The 17,591-nt window shown below is 56.3% G+C and overlaps 1 protein-coding gene across 1 annotated transcript; it reads right to left on the bottom strand.

The window, feature by feature from the left end:
- Positions 1-685: 685 nt before the first annotated feature.
- On the bottom strand, positions 686-17,544 carry TMEM43 (transmembrane protein 43). Its single transcript, XM_025991549.2, has 12 exons — positions 17,264-17,544; positions 13,038-13,187; positions 11,986-12,120; positions 11,250-11,344; positions 10,433-10,482; positions 10,094-10,163; positions 9,250-9,320; positions 8,308-8,429; positions 7,954-8,028; positions 7,361-7,462; positions 4,761-4,878; positions 686-2,666 (listed from the first exon to the last, which is right to left on the bottom strand). The coding sequence occupies exons 1-12, from the start codon at positions 17,273-17,275 to the stop codon at positions 2,464-2,466; spliced, it is 1,203 nt and encodes a 400-aa protein (XP_025847334.1). The 5' UTR covers positions 17,276-17,544; the 3' UTR covers positions 686-2,463.
- Positions 17,545-17,591: the final 47 nt, after the last annotated feature.

Genomic DNA, 17,591 nt, shown 5'->3' with positions numbered 1-17,591 from the left:
GGCACCACAGCCCCCCCTCTCCTAGAGGTAAGCCACCGGTTATCTGGGGAGATGTCCATTCCTCGGAAGCATTGTGGAACTGAACCTCAGATTTGAGAAATAGGTGGTTTTGGGAAATCACCTACTTCAAATCTTGTCACAAAAAGCACACAGTGTTAGCTCCAGAGTGGACAACCAGCAGCTGCCCATTGCTTCAGAACACAAGGCAAAAAGTGAAGAGCTAATGTGGCACATGTCAGGCACCTCATGGCCTTTAGCTCACTGAGCCCTCACCACAGTGCCATAGGGAGAAAGGCATTGCTGCCGTTTTCTAGATGAGAAGCTGAGACCAAGAGATGATAGGCTCGCCACCATTGCACCGCCAGGCCATAGCAGGCCTGGGGCTGGAGCTCGGGTCTGTGCCAACAGAAAGCCTTGGGGGAGCCCATTAGACAGTGTCACTCTGGTTCCAGCCACCTCTTCTGATGTGTTCTGAAGCTGGTGGAGGTCTGAGTCCTTTAAATCAATCCAAAACAAAGGACTTTGGTAGGCAAGGCTCCTAAGTGCTAAAAATATCAAGTTGCCCATTTAAGAAAAATTGAAACCTACTTAGAACGGAGTTCTAAAAGTTCACCCAGTTCTTAAATTAGTTCTATGGCTTAATTATTTAAGAGAAAATTTCAAAAAAAGTAACGACAAGGTCTTATAAAAGCTATTTTGAAATTTATTTTGAATTTTTATAAAAAATACAAAGATAATACAAATTTCATGATTTCCCAAAGATTTCAAATATTTCTTAACATGACTTTGCTCTTGAAGAACACTACTGAAATTCGTAGTAACTTAAAATCTGTACTAGAAAAAGTCACACAGACCAAATCCCATAGATTTTGTATTTAGCTACTACCTAGTTGTTCTGTTTTCCAGAAGCATCCTTTAAGAGTGGAGAGATTCAGTGACAACTGCTGTGTAATAAGCAGTAGTGAATACTATTTCAGTTCTTAAATCCAGACAAGTCATCTCTGGGACTGGCTGTTTTCAGTCTCCAGTCACATCACAGACCTCCCAGGCTAACAGATTGTGAGGCTGCTTGTTTGAGGAGTTCCAATCACTTACTCAACCACCAACTAATTTGCTAAAGCCACCACTCCCAGCCAGGCAGAACAAGTCCAAGGAACAAGATAAAGGGTATACGAAGGATCTTTGAAACCATCAAGGTGACAACATACTTGATCTTTCATCGAGTGTGAGACGAACGGAGTGCAGTGTGGGCAGATGGTATGTAGGAGTGAAGCTGTGGACGCAGGGCGTGACAGAAGCCACTCAGAGGCAGGCACCAGCCCCACCCCCGCCATGAAAGGAATGAGGCCTGAGAGCTACACAAGCCTCAGGCCTCCGACTCCTGATTTGGGTTGGTGGGGGTCACTACGAGGGAGCCCACTTAGGATCAGAAAGCTTCCAGCCTTTTCCTTTAATGGCTGACTAAAAAATTAATCTTCAAGTAAATCAATAGTTTCTGATGCCAGAGGATGAAAGCAAATGCCTCCTCCACCTCATACAAACTCCCATCTCCTCCCTGAGTGTAATCCCTTGGCTGACACCGGCTTCAAAAGTATCCTCAAGCCTCCCACTGGCCCCAAGCAGACGGCCCCAAGTGAAACCACTGAGTCACACTCCTGTTTAACACCCTCCAAGCCTGAATCGACTTCAACAGATGGATTAAAAGTTTTTCTGTAACAGTCTGAACTGCTCATCATTCAAGCAGTGTTTTGTTTCTTTAAATCTGATTTGCAATAAATCCCTCTTCAGGTAGGAGAATATGTTACATACATGGAAGTATGTAACAAAGGAAAACAACAAACAGGACCTTTGGAAATCCTACCCTTGAAGTTTCTGGCCAAACCATAAGATAACATGTAAAGCCCAACAGACGTCCAATTTTCCTCGCCACGACACAAGTGGTGTTTCTAAGTACCAAGGCAGATTCTATGCCCAGGCTGGGTGTGTGGCACCCGGGTTAGGGGGTGCAGGCCAGTGTGACGGGCACTCCAGCACGGCTTGGAGGTGCCTGATGAGGCTGGCCCTGCGGGACCATGGAGCAGGAGGTGGCCGTGCTGGAGCCCTGGTGCCTGTCTCCAAGGATGAGGGGCAGTGAGTGCTAAGGCAGTAGGTAGGTCTGTGTAGTGTCACCACCTCACTGTCTACAGACATCAGCTAAGCAAACATGTGAGCTGGCCACGCACAGTCCCAAGAGAGGAGGAAGCAAGGAGAACGCCTTCTGCTCACCAGAGTTGCCCACAGGCAAGAAGACATGAACTGCTGAACACCAAACCTGACGTCCATGCACACTGCCAAGTCTGACCCCTTGAGGAGCAGAGCAGCACCGTCGTGGACTCATGCTTGGGTGAGGGGCAGGGGAGGGCGAGGCTGGGGGAGCTGGATCCTGAGGACCATGTGGGTATTGGGCGGGGGCCAGGGCCTGTTTCACTCCAGCTTTTTGGCTGGCACCCGTGTCCGAGCAATGATGATGGGCACCAGGGCCAGGCAGCTGATGAAGAGGGCGCACAGGGGCCGATAGAAGAGCCAGCCAGCAGCCACAGTCAGCAAGGTCAGTGAGGTGGCCACGCAGAAGGCAAAGGCTTTCAGGCCGATGTCGACCAGGTCTCGGAAGACGGGGAACCAGTCCACTGTGAGGAAGAGAAAAGCCATGAGGTTTCCGAGGCCACCATGCTCTATGTCATAGGAGGTGAGCGGATCCTTCCTGTCTACAGATGGGGAAGGGTCCCTGATGCCCAGTGAGGACAGGACAGGGGTGGTGGTGGGAGGCAGACAACCTCCTGTGAGAGCTGGCGGGTCCAGAGGAGGGGTGCACAACTCAACCCACGCACCGCTCCAGGGGAGCAGGCAGGAGGAAATGCCTGGTAACCTCTCAACTATGAATGTGGCTGTCAGTCTGAGGCCAAGAGAAGACATGTGCCCATGATGGTGGCAGATTCTGTTTGCTGCACACGCACAAAGGGGACTGCACAGAACCTTCTACGGGTGCCTATTTGGGTGCCTCAGCCATTCCTGGAGGAGTCTGTTAATTCTAATTCAAGTCATTACCAATTATCTCTGTGCCCAGCTCTGTGCAGGGCTGAGGGAAACAAATTAGCCTAAGCTGCCCCCCCTTCCCGGTCAAGGATCTCCCTGGCCGCTGGCCCAACATGGGAAAGTCTGGGATACAGCTAATCCACCTGGACTTAAGCTGTCCTTGGCCTGTCGACCCCTCCAGGTTGGCATTCTGAAGCTGACGTCTGTCTGTGGGGGGAATCTTCACTTGGTTCCAGGAGGCCCTGGGGGTCTATTGCCACTGGGTTTGCAGAGCAAGGCCTGCTGCCCTGTCGTGACTCCAGGACCCTGCAGGCCACCTCCTGGCTCATCTTGGTCTGTTCAAGTCTGTGGATCATCTCCCCAAATCCTCCTGCCTGCCCAGGGACGCAGGTACAGTTCTTACCCACATTTTACCAACAAGGTCACCGAGGCCCAGGGAGTTCAACTTGTCCAGCATCCTACAGCTAGAAGGTGCCAGAGCCAGGATCTAAACCCAAGACTGAGCCCAGAGCCTGAGCTCTTAGCTATGGTTCTGAGCCTTGAGAGGACAGGAACCTTGTCTGTCCTGCTCACTGCTCACCCTAGGGCCTCCAGCAGTATGGTGCACACAGCAGGTGCTAAGTCCATAGGGACCAAACAAGAGCAAAGGAATGCTTCTGCTCTGTAGCTTCCCCCAGGCCCTCCACCTGCACTTCTAGCCCCTCCAGGCCCTGACCTCTGCCGTGTCTGGAGCATCAGCATTCCAGATGAGGGGAGAATCACAGGGTCCTTTGACGGTGGGGGAAGGAGGCTCCGAGTGGGGAAATGGCCTGCCTGGGGTCACACAACCGTGAGGGGCTCAGTGCAAAGGGAAGTTGGGGGATTCTGATTGGATTCTGATCTCTCCCAAATGGTGTGCAAGATGCCAGCTGTGGTGGTAGGGGGGACAGTGTCCTTTCCCCTCCTAGCCTGGGAGGGACTGTGGCCAGGCCTCTTGCCAGCTAGAGAGGGTAACTGGGGGAGAGGTTTCTGCTGGGGCCCAGTGTGGGCTGGATGGGATCATCTGGGTAGGAACACACTGGGGTAAGGTTTGCCGCAAGTCCCCTGGGGAGCACCATCTCCCAGCTCAACAGCGTGAGCTCGGACTCCGTCACCTGGGGCCTCAGCCTTCTGCCACATGGGGACCTAGCAACTGAGTCTGGCCCCATGAGCAGCCCAGCACTCTGCCGTGCGCTCCGACGTGCTGGCTGCCCCAAATCTAGCCCAGGTCTTCAGGTGAGGAGGGAAGTGTTATGGTTTTTTTGGGGGGGGGGGCGAGGGGGGGTTCCTAGTTGCCAAACATTCACAAAACTCCGCCCCAGAGCTCTGATGTGCAGACTTCAGGTCTGGCTCGCTGCAAAGCCTGGCTCGTCTCCTCGCCCGCTCACTTGTGGAATGAAGGGCTAAAGGAATGAGCAGGTGGGCTGGGGACAGATCACAGGGGCTACGCCAGCCCCCCAGGAGCTGATCCCCCTCCCTGGAAGCCCCGTCTACCTTCCTCAGGCTGTTCATCTCAGTGTTGCGGGTGGGACACAGCCCCAGCAAAATGCCTGGTTTCCGCCCTGAGGAGCACTGCAGCCAGAAGGCCCACTGGTGGTGAGAGGCACAGAGGTGGCACACGGGCTGCATGAGGGTGAGCAAGGTCCCCCCACCTGTCTCTGCACACCTACCCAGGGTATAGACGATCCGGGTCATGAGGTTGAGGCCCATAAACATGGCCAGCCAGCCAGCCGCCCGCAGGCCCCATGTCTTCAGGGAGTTGCTCTTTCGTTCTCTATGAAACACCTCCTGTGGGATGAGGTGGGGGAGGGGTGTCAGGTCTTGTGTCTCTGAGGGGCCACCGGCCTCCCCCTTGGCAGGGCAGGTGCCGAGGGGTCTATTCCACAACTCAGGAGCCACTGGCTGTTTCTGAGCAGACCAGGGGAGGGGAGGGCACATCCCCTACCTTGGCCTAAGTGTCTGCCGGTCGCGCACAGCACAGGCCGGGGCAGAAGGGGCCTCTGGGGCAAGCACGGAGTCCTTAGCCCACTGCCTCATCTGGGATGAACTGGGCCCTCCTCCCTCCTGGGGGACGAGGGCGTCCCGTGTGCTGCTTCACCCCCCAACACCCTTCCCTCGCTCTCTGCTTCCCCACTACCCCCACCCACCCCACTTCTCAGGGCCCACAGCTGCACCCCCTCTGGCTGCTCTCCGCCCTCCCTGCAAGCCCCATCCACTTCCTTGGCGCTTCCCTGCCAGGGCCCCTGGTTTCCAGCTGCAGCCCTGGGCATTCTGCTGCCCATGTGCCATCTGACAGGACCCTGCAGCCTCCTTCCCAACCTTTCCCCTCTGTCATGTCCACCTCAGTGAACGCCACAGCCACTTACCACCTGCACAAGCCAAAACAGGGGTGTCACACTTGGCTTGCTCCTCCCTGCAGGGCCCACCTCCCATCTGGTCCCAGCAAGTCCTGCGAATGCTGTGTCCACGTTTCCTCAGATCTCTCACGCTGTCACCCTCTCCCAGCAGGACCACTGCAGGAGCCTCCTCCCTACTGGCCTCCCTGCTTCTACCACCCCCTAGGCCCTGCTGCCTGTCTGGGGACCAGGTCAAGTGTCCTCCTGCCCTGGGGCCTTTGCACATGTGCTTGCTCCACCTGGAACAAGTTTACCCACAGTCAAGTTTGCCCACTGACATTCTTCTGGTGTCAGCCTTAATGCCATTTCTTTAGAGTCCCCTTGTCATTTCCTAGGACAATAACAATACCACCACTTACTGCCTGCCATCTATCAGTTGCTGTCCTCAGTGCTTTACAAGTACTGCCTTTCTTAGTCCTCAAACTAACTTCACAAGCTTGACACACTTACCTCCAGTTTACAGGTAAGGACACTGAGACTCTGAATAAATGAACAAATAATCTTGACAACAACCAAATCAGGTAATCATAATTCTTCTCATCCAAAAGGATAAACAGCTGGCTCAAGGCCCTATAGCCCGAGGAAGGCAGCGCGGGGCTTGAGTTGGGGCCACCCCAGTGTCCACACTTGTCTACACTGAACCCTCCTCCCTCTGGGACTGGAATCTGGGCGTCCTGACTTGCAGGGCCCTCGCCACCTCCTTAGCTCAGGGCCTTCTCTCCCTGCTTGGCAGAGATGCCAGACCCTGCACCAGAGGCCCTGGGTGGTCAGCACGGTCTGAGCCTTCCCTCCTGGGAGCACGCCTCTCTGGGGGACAGCTCTGAGACCTGGGCCTCCACCTGCAGGAGGTAAGTGTGGGGAGGGGCCAGAGCTGCAGGAGGGAGAGGAGGCCTGAACGGGGCCTCCTAATTTTAGCAACTCCCAGAGAGTCACCGATGGAAAGGATGACTCAAGCTTGCCCAACTGGGAGGTGGCAACCCCACCCTGAGGCTGGTAACCGGCTTGAGCTGCCTGCCACACCCTGGTCCTGGCTGGATAAGGGGGAAGGTGAGCCCCATCTCCGGCTGGGGCTGGGGCTGGGGTGGGAAGGATGGCAGCTGAGCGCCTAACACCAGGGTCAGGAGGCCCCCCCCATCCCAACCCTGCCCACTTTATGGGTTGAAGAGTCCCGCAGCCCTTCAGGCAGAAACAGAACTTCCCACTGTTGACCGCTGTGCTGTGCGGTCAACAATGTGGAACTTAAAGACACGGGTTTTGCCTAGAAACGAGAGGCTAGCTTTTAAGGGCTGCAACTGAACTAGTCACCATCTGCACAAAGAAGGTGTTTACAGATGGGGAACAGTGCCAGCCCTCCTTCCAGTGCCAGGTTCAGCTGCTCTGATCCCTGCATGGTCCCCAATGCTCGGAAAGAGGCCCCCACCTGTCACGGGGGCCTCCCAGGCCCATGTCCTCTCTGGGTGACAGCTGCTGCTCCTGTTCCTGCCTGACCCCAATGCTGCTGGCTCTGACCCCTTTCTCGTCACTTGTAACCCAGCAAAACTGTCACTGGGAGAGGCTTCCCCAGAGTCCATCTCCCACCTCCGTTTCACAACACTCAGTGCAAGGCATCTTCACTCCTTGGTTCTCCTGGCAAGTCCCCTCCCCCCAGGAAACGGGAAGCTGGAGAAATAGGGGTCTGCTGTGTCCCCCCTTCTGTCCTCCGTGCCATGCATGGTCTGCTGCACACATGGGGAGACGTACTCCTGCCACCTTCTCCCCTATTCAGTGTGCTGGCTGTGCCCCCAGTGGGGGCGCTTGCTGAATAACCACGGGAGGGGTGAGGGAAGGGGGAGACGCCTGCCCCTCCATCACACAGATGGGCAGCAGCAGCTCACCTCTGCCGAGAAGTCCCCGTGGTGCAGGAGAAGCAAGGTGTCTCCCGACTTGGTGGAGTAGGGGACCAGCTGGTCACCCCGTTGCCGGGCAATCACAGTGACCTGGTCAGAGACCTCAGGGTTAGAGCTGAGGGGATCAGGCTGCCAGGCCCCGGCAGCCCTCGCACCATGTGCCCGCAAGGAGAGTGAGGAGATCCAGCCCACTCACAACTCCAGGGAGGACCTGGCACAGAAGCCTGTGTCAGGGCCGGGGCCAGGGGTGAAACTGCATATGACATGTGACAGGGTCACAGACTGGAGACCAAGTATTTACAGAGCAAAGCCTGGGGGCTGGAGGGAGAAAAGGAGTGTGTGATTGGAGGAACTCTCCCAGGAGGGCCCTCTAAAGCAGCAGGAGAAAGGCCCCTTATCCTGGGGCCCACGGGTGTCCATGGATAGCTGTGGTGCACATAGGGCTGAGGCCGCTCAAAGGCACGCCCGCCGTGTGCCCGCGGGAGTGCACGCACACAGGAAGGGTCCCATGCGCTCAGGGCCCCGTGCACAGCGGGAGGTGAGGTGGCTCTGCCTGGGTCCGCGCGGGGGAAGCCGGTTACCACATGAGCCGGGCCCAGGTCCGGGTCGTCGCCGCTCAGCCCCGCGTAGGAAAAGGACACGCGCACGTCTCCGACCTGGGAGTGAAGAGCGGGGGGCTGAGTGAGGCCCGGGGCAGCCAGCCTGGGCCCATGTCCCCAGCACCGCCGAACCCCAAGGCTCACACTGCTCTCCCGCCTCCACACCGTGGCCCAGGTGCCCCCCTCCAATTTCATTTGGCCAGGTGGATTAAACTGAACCGAATCCGAGTCCCAAACAGGAATGTGCTTCCTCTATGTTGTGGGGCAGGGAGACGGGGGGAGGGGCACTCCAAGGTCCTGATCTCTGCTACGTGAACAGCCCAAAGCCCTGCGTACCTCTGGGTACTTGGGGTTTTCGCTGTGGTAGAAATAGTCTCCCCTGCGAATGATGTCCACGTGCGGATCATCCAGCTTGGCCAGGCTCAGCGGTCTGAAGTTGTCTACTTTGTCGATGAGGCCTGAGGAGTGTGCAGCGGTTACAACACTGGTGTGCAAACAACCTCCCTACCATCTGCACACCCCACAGCCTGACCTCCTTCCCAAGGGGAGTGCGGGGATCTCCAATCCCTCCTTCCCTACTGCTGCCCCCTCTAGAAAGCCTCCCTGGCTGCGGCTTTGAGAAAAGCCTGAGCCCCTGTCTGAGCCTGGCTCCCCTGCTGCTTGCATGACACTTGAGGCCAGGGCTGCCAGGCACAGCAGCCAGCAGCACGGCAGCCACACAGCCACACGAGCCAGGCCCTAGGGCCCGACCTCTCCTCCCTTGCCCTGACTGCACTGGGCCTCCACCCCTCCTCCCTACCCTGGCTATTTGGGGCCTGTGTTTTCTCTCCCACCCCAGGAGTCACTGTGGCCGGCAGTGCTGCCTTGTCCCTGGAAAGCCTCTGTCTGGAGTCACTCGGAGGGGCCTGCTGTGAACTGCTGCGCGCTGGATGGGGCTCAGAGGTGGAGCCCGTGGGGGGCAGCCTTGTCTCTACAGCTGGCTCTGGGACCGCTTAGGAAGGGCTCTCAGCTCTGTCTGGTCAGACGAGGCACCAGCAGTACTTGGAAGAAACCGCGTTCAGGGGAACCTGGCTGGGATGGTGCTGCTCTACACAAGTCTCCCACCTCCCGGGGACCTACCTGCCTTTCCTCTGGCCCCCAGCCCAACGTATGATGCCGGGAAAGCGCAGGCCGATCCCACACCCGGGGCAGCGGGGACCCCAGCTCCTGCGAGGCGGCCAAGTAGAAGCACATGGCCTCTGGGTGCTGCTGGGTCATCTGAAGGGGCCAGAGACTCACCTGCTGAGAGGAAGAACCTGCCAATCTGCACGAAGGGGGCTGTTGCCGTGAAGGACTCCACCGCCATTGCGCTGTGGGGCAGAAGGAGCTATTGGCAGAGCAGGGTACTGGCCAGGAGCCCTCTGGGTCTCTGGGTTGTGCCAGGCAGGGTTCCCACCCAGGCGCTCCTGCCAGTCCAGACCAGCCCAGGCACTGGGGACATCTTGTGTTTACCAGACCTGCCCCTGGAGGCTCCTGTCCCCCTCGCCTGGGTGGAGCACCCTCTTCCTGTCTCCCAGAGCTTCATACCTTCTCACCTAGGGCCCCTACCGGCCTTCCCCTCCCCAGCCACCCATTGTCAGATGGACTTTAGACCCTCCCAAGCCCTCCCCAGCCACAGGGAGCTCCCGTGCCAGCCACGGTGCAGAATCAAAGCCCCTCCCATGGCTCCACCACTAAGCCCATCTCACCACCCCCATGTCTCTGAGCTAACTGCCCTCTGCCAACATCCTACAAAGGCCTACATCAAATCCATGGCCTCCTGAAAGTCCCTCTGATTGTCTTCCCACTCCCACAGCCGGTAACAAAATGCTTCCCTGGCACTGGATGTGCAAATCCCTTCAGGCACTCAGTCCAGGCCTCACATTCACGACTTGAGGGGAGCCTGTGTGGTCTCAGGAAGTCAGCTCTCGCCTCCATGTGCCTGGTGCCCAGCGCAGGAGCCGGCCTCAGAACCATGTCCCCGACTTTCATCAACTCATGAGGCAGAAGCAGCTCCACGCTATCACTCAGATGGGGAAGCTGGGGCTGGGGGCCTGCCACTGGCAGGCAAGACTATGCTCAGGCCTGGGCACCCAGCTCTCACCTGGGGTTCTTGTGGCCGATCTCTCGGTCGAAGTTTCTGCTGTTGACGATTTCTGACCTCCATTCAGTGTCTGTGACAGGGAGAGGGAATAACATGGAAACCATAGTAAGAGTGGCCATATGTCTGAGGGCCACTGGCTCTGTGTCCTTTTATCTAAGCCCGTGGCCACTCCAGGGCGGAAGGGGTGGCTCCTAGAGCCTCACTGGACAGATGGAAGAGCAGGACTCCCAGGATGGGCACCCAGGGCTCCCAATGCCTGGTTCCATGCCTTCCCTACTGCTGTCAGCCTTGGCTAAGGGCAGAGACCACGTGTGTGCAGGGGGTGGGGGTGGTACTCACTGTAGGAATACCTTGTCTCTGTCTTCACCTGCCCGTCTTCCGTGTACTCCCTGCAGGGAAAGCACAGGCAGCCCCAGAGTCAGCCTATCACCCCTGAGGCATTCCTGTCTCTGAGTATCTCCAGCTGGAAGCAACACGGGGCTGCCAGGTCAAAATCCCCAAATGGAGCTGACCTTGTCTACAGCAGCCCAGAGACCAGGTACTCACTCCCAGCCACACAGCCAGCTCCGTCCTTTGGAGGCCCACGCTGGAGAAAAGAACTTTCTCATCCTGAGCTAAAATGTGCCTCCACTTGACTACCCTCTGGGCTCAGAAACCTGGCTTCACCCTGTGCTCTAGCACAGTTCCCTGGAGCCCCTCTCCAGATGCCCTGGTTCCCTGAGCCACCCCCCTATCCCTTACTCACAGTCCAGGCCGCTCAGCTCTAAGTGACCCTTGCCTAATGACAGCTTGTGTCGGAACAGACAGGATGGAACCCGGGGCCACCTCTGCTCTGGCATGGGAGAGACCATGGAGCCCACACAGAGGAAAGCACCGTTTGCAGCCTGGATCCAGGCATGTCTCGAGCCTGCCCATCCCTGGGTGACTTTCTACCACAAGCAGCATCCTCCCTTCTTTGAGCCACTTGCATTAGATTCCTGCCACCTCTACACAAAAGATCATTGACTAAGAACTTTGGGATAATTTGACATTTCTCTGAGTGGAAGATTTCATACTTTAAACTTTGGAAGTGTCAAAACAAAAAGCCACCTGCAACGTATCCTGCCACCTGCACTTTCTTTATCCCTGATGGACTGTTCACTCCTCGGGGCCTCACCTGGACTCCTCTGTTTCTACCCACTGGTACATCTCTACGTGCCGCCGCAGCTTCACAGCCGGGAGGTGGACCCCATAGTTTGGATCAGACAAGAGCTTCGGAGAGAATCAAACAGAGAAAAAAAAATAAAATACAGGACAAGACTCACGTGAGCCCAAGATGCCAGAGAAAGTGGGACTAGATAGGAAAGAGGTTACAGCGGACAAGGAGAGAATGAAGGCCACCATGGCTGCTTTGGGCAGGAAGATCAGGTAAGGCTGCCTGTCCTAAGTCCTTGACACCCAATGCCCGGGACCATGAGCCTCCCGGTCCTGCTCGGGCTGCACGGCCCAATGGTATGGTGCCAATGACAGTGTATTTAGAGCTCAAACAGGAGGTCTGATAACCAGAGTACCTTTCAGCCGTACACCAGCCACACAGGCTTATCATCATCACTGAAGCACCCACTTGTAAGGCCCCTGCCCTGTGCCCAGGACCGTGCAAGGAGATTAGCTATCTAATCCCATGGACTCTTCAAAGCTGTCCCCACCCCCGAGTTGTTACAGTTATCCTTTGCATTTTATGAAGGTGCTGAGATGCGGGAGCAATCGGTCCACGTGGCTGCTGAGTGGTGCAGCCGGGAGTCACACCCATGTGTCCCTCGCCAGAGCCCAGGCGCTCAAAAATCCTCAACCAGACAACATCTAGCAACGTACCCTGAGCGTCCGGTGGGGCCAGCAACCTTCACCACACCTACCTTGGACGTCCGCAGGGCCCCGATGATGTGCACTAGCCTCCCCTCATTCTCCGGGGCCACACTATGGATGCTGTCGGGGGACACAACAAGCGAGAGCCCCTCGGCCAGGGAGGTTGCTGTCTTCAGTGCGCGGCCCTAGGAGCAAAAGGGAGTGAGGATTTCAACTCAGGTGTGGTTCAGCACAGTTGTGCTCACTGCAATGTATCTTGGCAGGAGAGGGCCTCAGGAAGCATGAGGACTTATCTCCCCATTTTACAGTTGGAAAACTGAGGCCTAGCAAGTGGCATGGTTGGAACTAGAGCCAAAGCTCCTGCTTTACCAGGCAGCTCTCTTCCTGCTGCACCACCCACCCCACACCCTCTAATTCTCAACACTACCCCATGCTGGGAGCAGCTGGTGCTTTTGTCTGCTGTGTGCTCCCTCCCTGTCTTCCTCCACCCTCTTGCCTGCCTTCTTCTCAGTTCTTGTAGTTTATACTGGGGGGGGGGGGGGGGGGGGCTCTGTATCATGTGACTTAGGCCGAGCCAATCAAACAGGGGTCCACTGTCCACAAATATCAGTTCAGAGAGAGGACTGAGACAAGCCAGGACACTGAGACCTCTCTCTGCAACTTTTGCTATACTGATTTTGAAAGAGATGGGGCTGCTAAGCTGGTTACATGTGACCCTGGAGTTGCTGAGCCACCTTTACCACCACAAAGGAAGAACCACCATGTGGGCTATCAAAGAAAAGCCCACAACAGAGAAGCAGAGGCAAAAGATGGAAAAATGGAGATTCCTAGTGACTCAACATGAGCACCTGGATCCAGCCATGCCTGAAGCTAGTCCTACCTTAGGATTTCAGGCCTGTGAACTGATCCATTCATCTTCCTACTTAAGTAGTTATGAGATTAGTCACACGAGATTCTGATTAATTCAGCACCATCACTGTCCTCCTCCATCCCACCTGTTGTAAAATCTAGGCCACATCCAACCTCTGGATTCACACCCTTTGCTAGGAAGACTATCCTCCAGGGACCCTCACTCTGCACAGAGGGATACTAGACATTTTACCTCATTGGTGAAAATTAGGTAGAAGGAGAGCAGGAAGGTCATGAGCCCCACAAACATCCCACCCGAGGTCTCGCTGAGCCGCTCCAAGAAGCCTGGCTGGGGCTTGGTCGTAGTTTTGACATGTTCTCTCCTGTTACTTGTACTGGAATACTGAGAAAAAGAGTATTTAAAAAAAAAAATCAAAACGAAAATTAGTTTTTTAAAAAATAAACTGAATTTTGCTATTTGTTTATACTGTTCGAGTTTCGATTACATACAGTAAAAATGCAGATATTAAGCATCTGGTTTGATAGGCTTTGACAAATACTTACTCCATTTGACCAGCATCCAGATCAAGATAGGGATTGTTCCTATCATCTCAGAAAGTTACTTTGTGCCTCTTTCCTGCCAATACTCTCCTCTCCCACTCCCTAGTGTTAACAACGATTTGAATTTGTATCATTATAGATGAGTTGGCCTCTCATGGAACAAATGGGGCCATCACACACCACAAACTCTTTCTGTCCAGATTCTGAGGAGGGTCATCTACCCTGTGGTGTGTATCAGTAGCTCACTCGGGTATGTGGCCGAGTAGCGCTCCACCTCTGAGTATACCACGTTTGTCAACTCATTCACCAGTGGGTGGGTATTTTGGTTACTTCCAGTTCTTAGCTATCATGAACAATGCTTCTATGAACGTTTTTAGAGAAGTTTCTGTGAAGACATAGGGCTTTCATTTCCTTGGGTACTAGGTAAGGAATACCCACAGAGGGGGTGAGATTGCTGAATCAGAGGGAAGAGGTGTGTTTTTATGAAACTGTCAAACCATTTTACAAAGCCGTGACTAGGCATGTGTTATTCATTCAATTCAACACACGGTGGCTCAGCTTCCCAAGGGCCGTGCTGGGTCTTCTAGGAGTGAGGGAAGGGAAGATAGGCTGCAGGGCCAGTGAGCTGCAGGCATGCACGGTACTAGGCGATGCTGAGCGTTTGGTGAGGAGCAGATCCAGGGCTGAATGGGTGACCCCTTCCAGCTGGGGATCTCAGCAGGCTCCCCAGAGGAGGGGGCGTTTGATTGGGGTCTCAGAGGCAGACCCTGGCGTAAAGCATCCCTCGGAGGGGGAACTGTTTGAGCAATGGTGAGGAAGCAGGAAGTGGTTCTGGGAGCAGAGCTCTGGCTGGGTTTGGGGATGCACAGGGTGGAAGGAGATGAGGGCAGCCAGACACATCCAGGTGGGTTTGTGGTAGGCCTCAATCTCCAGAGTCAGTGGGTCAGGTTTTATCCAGCTGATAACAGAAGCATGGTTTGAGGTGTGTCCACTGCTGACTGAGTATCATCGTCAAGGGATCCTGGAGCCAGAGTGCTGGGTCTGTATTCAGGCTATGAGACCTTGGGTGAGCAATTATCCCTCTTATGCCCTCCATCTCCTCAGCAGTAAAATGGGATGAAAATCCAGTACACAGGGTTGTGGTGAGAACCAAAGGACTTAATTATCAGGCAGCTCAGTGCCTAGGACACAAGATGGAATGTACAGGTGCTAGCTGGTGGGAATGCTCCCAGCTTTCTCTGTAACGGGCACCCGAGACTGGTGCCACGGCTGGGGGTAAGCTGACAGAAGTCACAAAGGTGGACAGTGGTTCTGAGATGCGCACTTGGAGTGAGCCAAGCACCTGGCACAGGGGACCAGAGGAGAGATTCAGGTCAGCCTCTGCCCAAATAAGGCTGATGCCATAATCTCTGACTGTCTGTCCCCCAGTGCTCCAGCCCAGGCCCACAGGGACCAGATGTTCATTACACTCAGAAATGGTTTAACTTCCAATTCCATTGGGAAACGTTAATAGAGCAGTTCACTGCAGGCAGGTAGGTGGCCATCCACCATCATAATGATGACGAAGGCACCACGCCAGTCTATCACAGGCCAGTCACTGGCAAGCTATCGCTATCCCATTTCCGAGCTGAGAAAACCAAGGCTTATCAGTTAAGTCACCAGCCCAGATCACCCAGCCTCTAAGAGGGAGAATTAGGTTTCATATCTGGACAGACCAGAGGCCACTCTTCTACCACTGTGCTCCAAGCCACATTCCTCACTTCTTGGGCTATAAGGAGAGCTGAATGCTGGGAGCCAGCAGCAGAGAGTGTCAGGAAAGGGAGTCCATCCTGCTTTTAGCAGTGCAGCCCCCAACTGGGAAGCCAGAGGGCATGACTTCCAGAACTCTGGGCCTCCCCTCAGCATACATCTAGGAGCCACATCAAGGACAGCGGCTCATGGAAGACCTTGAAGGGAAGAAAGAGAGGCACAGGAGGGTGCAGCTCAGGCAAGGTGGGCACTGACATGGCACACTCAGCCCACATTCCAAAACAAAATCCAGTAGACATGGATGGTCTTGGGATGAGGATCATAGAGATTTCCTCCACCCACAGCTCACTACCCACTCTATTTCCCTAGCCTGAGGGCCACCCTCCAGTGCCTCTCTTCTCCCCCTTCAAGGCCACCTATGAGCCCCTTATCTTGATGTTGGCTCCTTGATATGTGCTGAATACATATGCTTGTCCTCAGTGAGCACTCTAGGCTCCTGAGCAAGAGCAATGAGTGATGGAACAGAGGTTACACACAGGCCCTGAAAATTACCCTGTATTACTTGCTATCTAACCTTCTGATCCTATTTGCTCACTTATAAAATGGAGATGGTTCACAGAACCTCTGTCACAGGGCAGTTTTGTTGTTACATCGATGAAGAAATCATGCCACCTCCTTGCACCACCCCACCACCTTCAGATCTTTCTTCCTCACCAGGCCTGGTGGCTCCTGCAAACGTGCAGCCAGCCCCTGGATGACTCAACAAAGGTTTGGCTGCAGAAGATACCCACATTCATACACATTCCTTGGCAAAGGTCAGGTGCAGTACACCCAAGAGAGTCTCTGCTCACCAGGGCCATCTGCGGCAGACTGTGAACCTAGATGTTTTTTTTTTTTTTTCATGCATTAAGTAAGCACCCTCTCTGCACCAGGCACTGTGCTAGTCACAGGCTGACTCCCTTAAACTTCACACTAACAGGTCCCACGAAGAAACACCCGCCCAGAGTGATTAAGGCCACACAGCTTCTCAGAGGAAGAAACTGGATTTGCCCCCAGGTCGGCCTGACTCCAGGGCCTGCTCTCTTCAGCATCTTCCCATGCAGTAGCTGGCCACGCAGGCTGTGAGACCCCAGGCAAGTGCCTGCCTAGTGGGCAAATGCTCAATCTCTAAAATATTGTATGAGGGCAGACAGGGGTCTAGCTCTGGGGGCAGGCTGGTCTCCTGACTGTCCTCTCCCCTGGCAGCCCCTGGGTCTTGGGCCACCCCCGAGGCTTTCCTAGGCGCAGCATTCATGACTTCTAGGTCTCCCAGACAACTCTGGCTGAGGTGGAGCGTACTAGGGCTGTGGGTGACACTAACCCTGCCTCTCCAGGGGCGTGGAGGGCAGGGAGGACCCTCGGGGACATGAGAGAGGCTGGAAAGAGGGTGTAACAGGCCAGGGGACAGTGGCTAGGACACTCCAGCAAAGCAGGAGGGAGGGAGTGTCCTGGGGCTGGCAGGGCACCAGCGCTGGCTCCAGAAGCACTTTCACAGAGGAGGGGAGTGTGAGTCACCAGCCTTCCCACACCCAGCACCCTGCTGGGAGGCGCTGCTCGGTTTGTTGAATGAATGCTGGGCGGAAATCGCTAAGTCCCCGAGGCAGGCTGGCTGCGGGAGACACGGCCAGCAGGCCTCCGAGGGAACCACCGTCGGCCAGGGCCCCTCTAGCCAAACAGCCGAGGACGCGCGGGCCGGGCCGTGGGTGCGCTGGCTCCCGGCCCTCGCGCGCACTCCCGCCCGCACCCTCCTGCGGCATCCCCGCCGCCCGCACCCTGCAGTCCGTCCGCAGGTGCGGCCCCACCCGCGCGGTACCGGCTTCCCTGGCTCCTCGGAGGCCGCGCCGGCTCTCGCAGCCCCTGCAGGAGGAGCGCAAGGGCCCGGGCGGGCGCCGAGAGCGACAGCAGCGGCCGCGGGAGAGCGCCTCGCGCGCAGACCCCGACGCCGGCCCCCGCCGACCTCCTGAGACCCCCGCCCCGCAAACGCGCGGCCCGGACAGCCGCGACAGGGCCGCGCAGGGGGCGCCGGGGCCGGGCGCGCCGACGAGCGTCAGGCCGGCAAGTCGGACCCAGGCGGCCGCTACGAGGAGCGGGGAAGCCTGGGTGGGGTCCGGCGGACCAGGAGACACTCACGTTCGCGGCCATCGTGCGACCCGGCTGGGCGCTCGCCCTCGCTCTGCTCGGCTACGGAAGGGGCTGGCCGCCTGCGGGCAGAGCCCGGCGGCCTCCGGCCTGCTCGAGAGCTGCGAAAATTCGCGTGAACCCCAGAATCAGGGAGGACGCGCAGCAGTCACCGCCCCGCGGGCCACCGCCCTCCTGCTCCAGCGCGCCGCAAGGCCTCCTGGAATATGTAGTTCCGGGGCAGGCGCCGTAGCCACCACGCTGCAACGCGCCGCGGACCTCACTGATGCGCCTGCGCACCGCAAGTCATTAAGGGATATGTAGTTCCTACTGCCTCGGA

This window comes from Vulpes vulpes, chromosome 9 (assembly GCF_048418805.1).
Source record: "Vulpes vulpes isolate BD-2025 chromosome 9, VulVul3, whole genome shotgun sequence".
Lineage (NCBI taxonomy): Eukaryota > Metazoa > Chordata > Mammalia > Carnivora > Canidae > Vulpes > Vulpes vulpes.
This window is presented reverse-complemented; position numbering and strand designations above follow the sequence as displayed.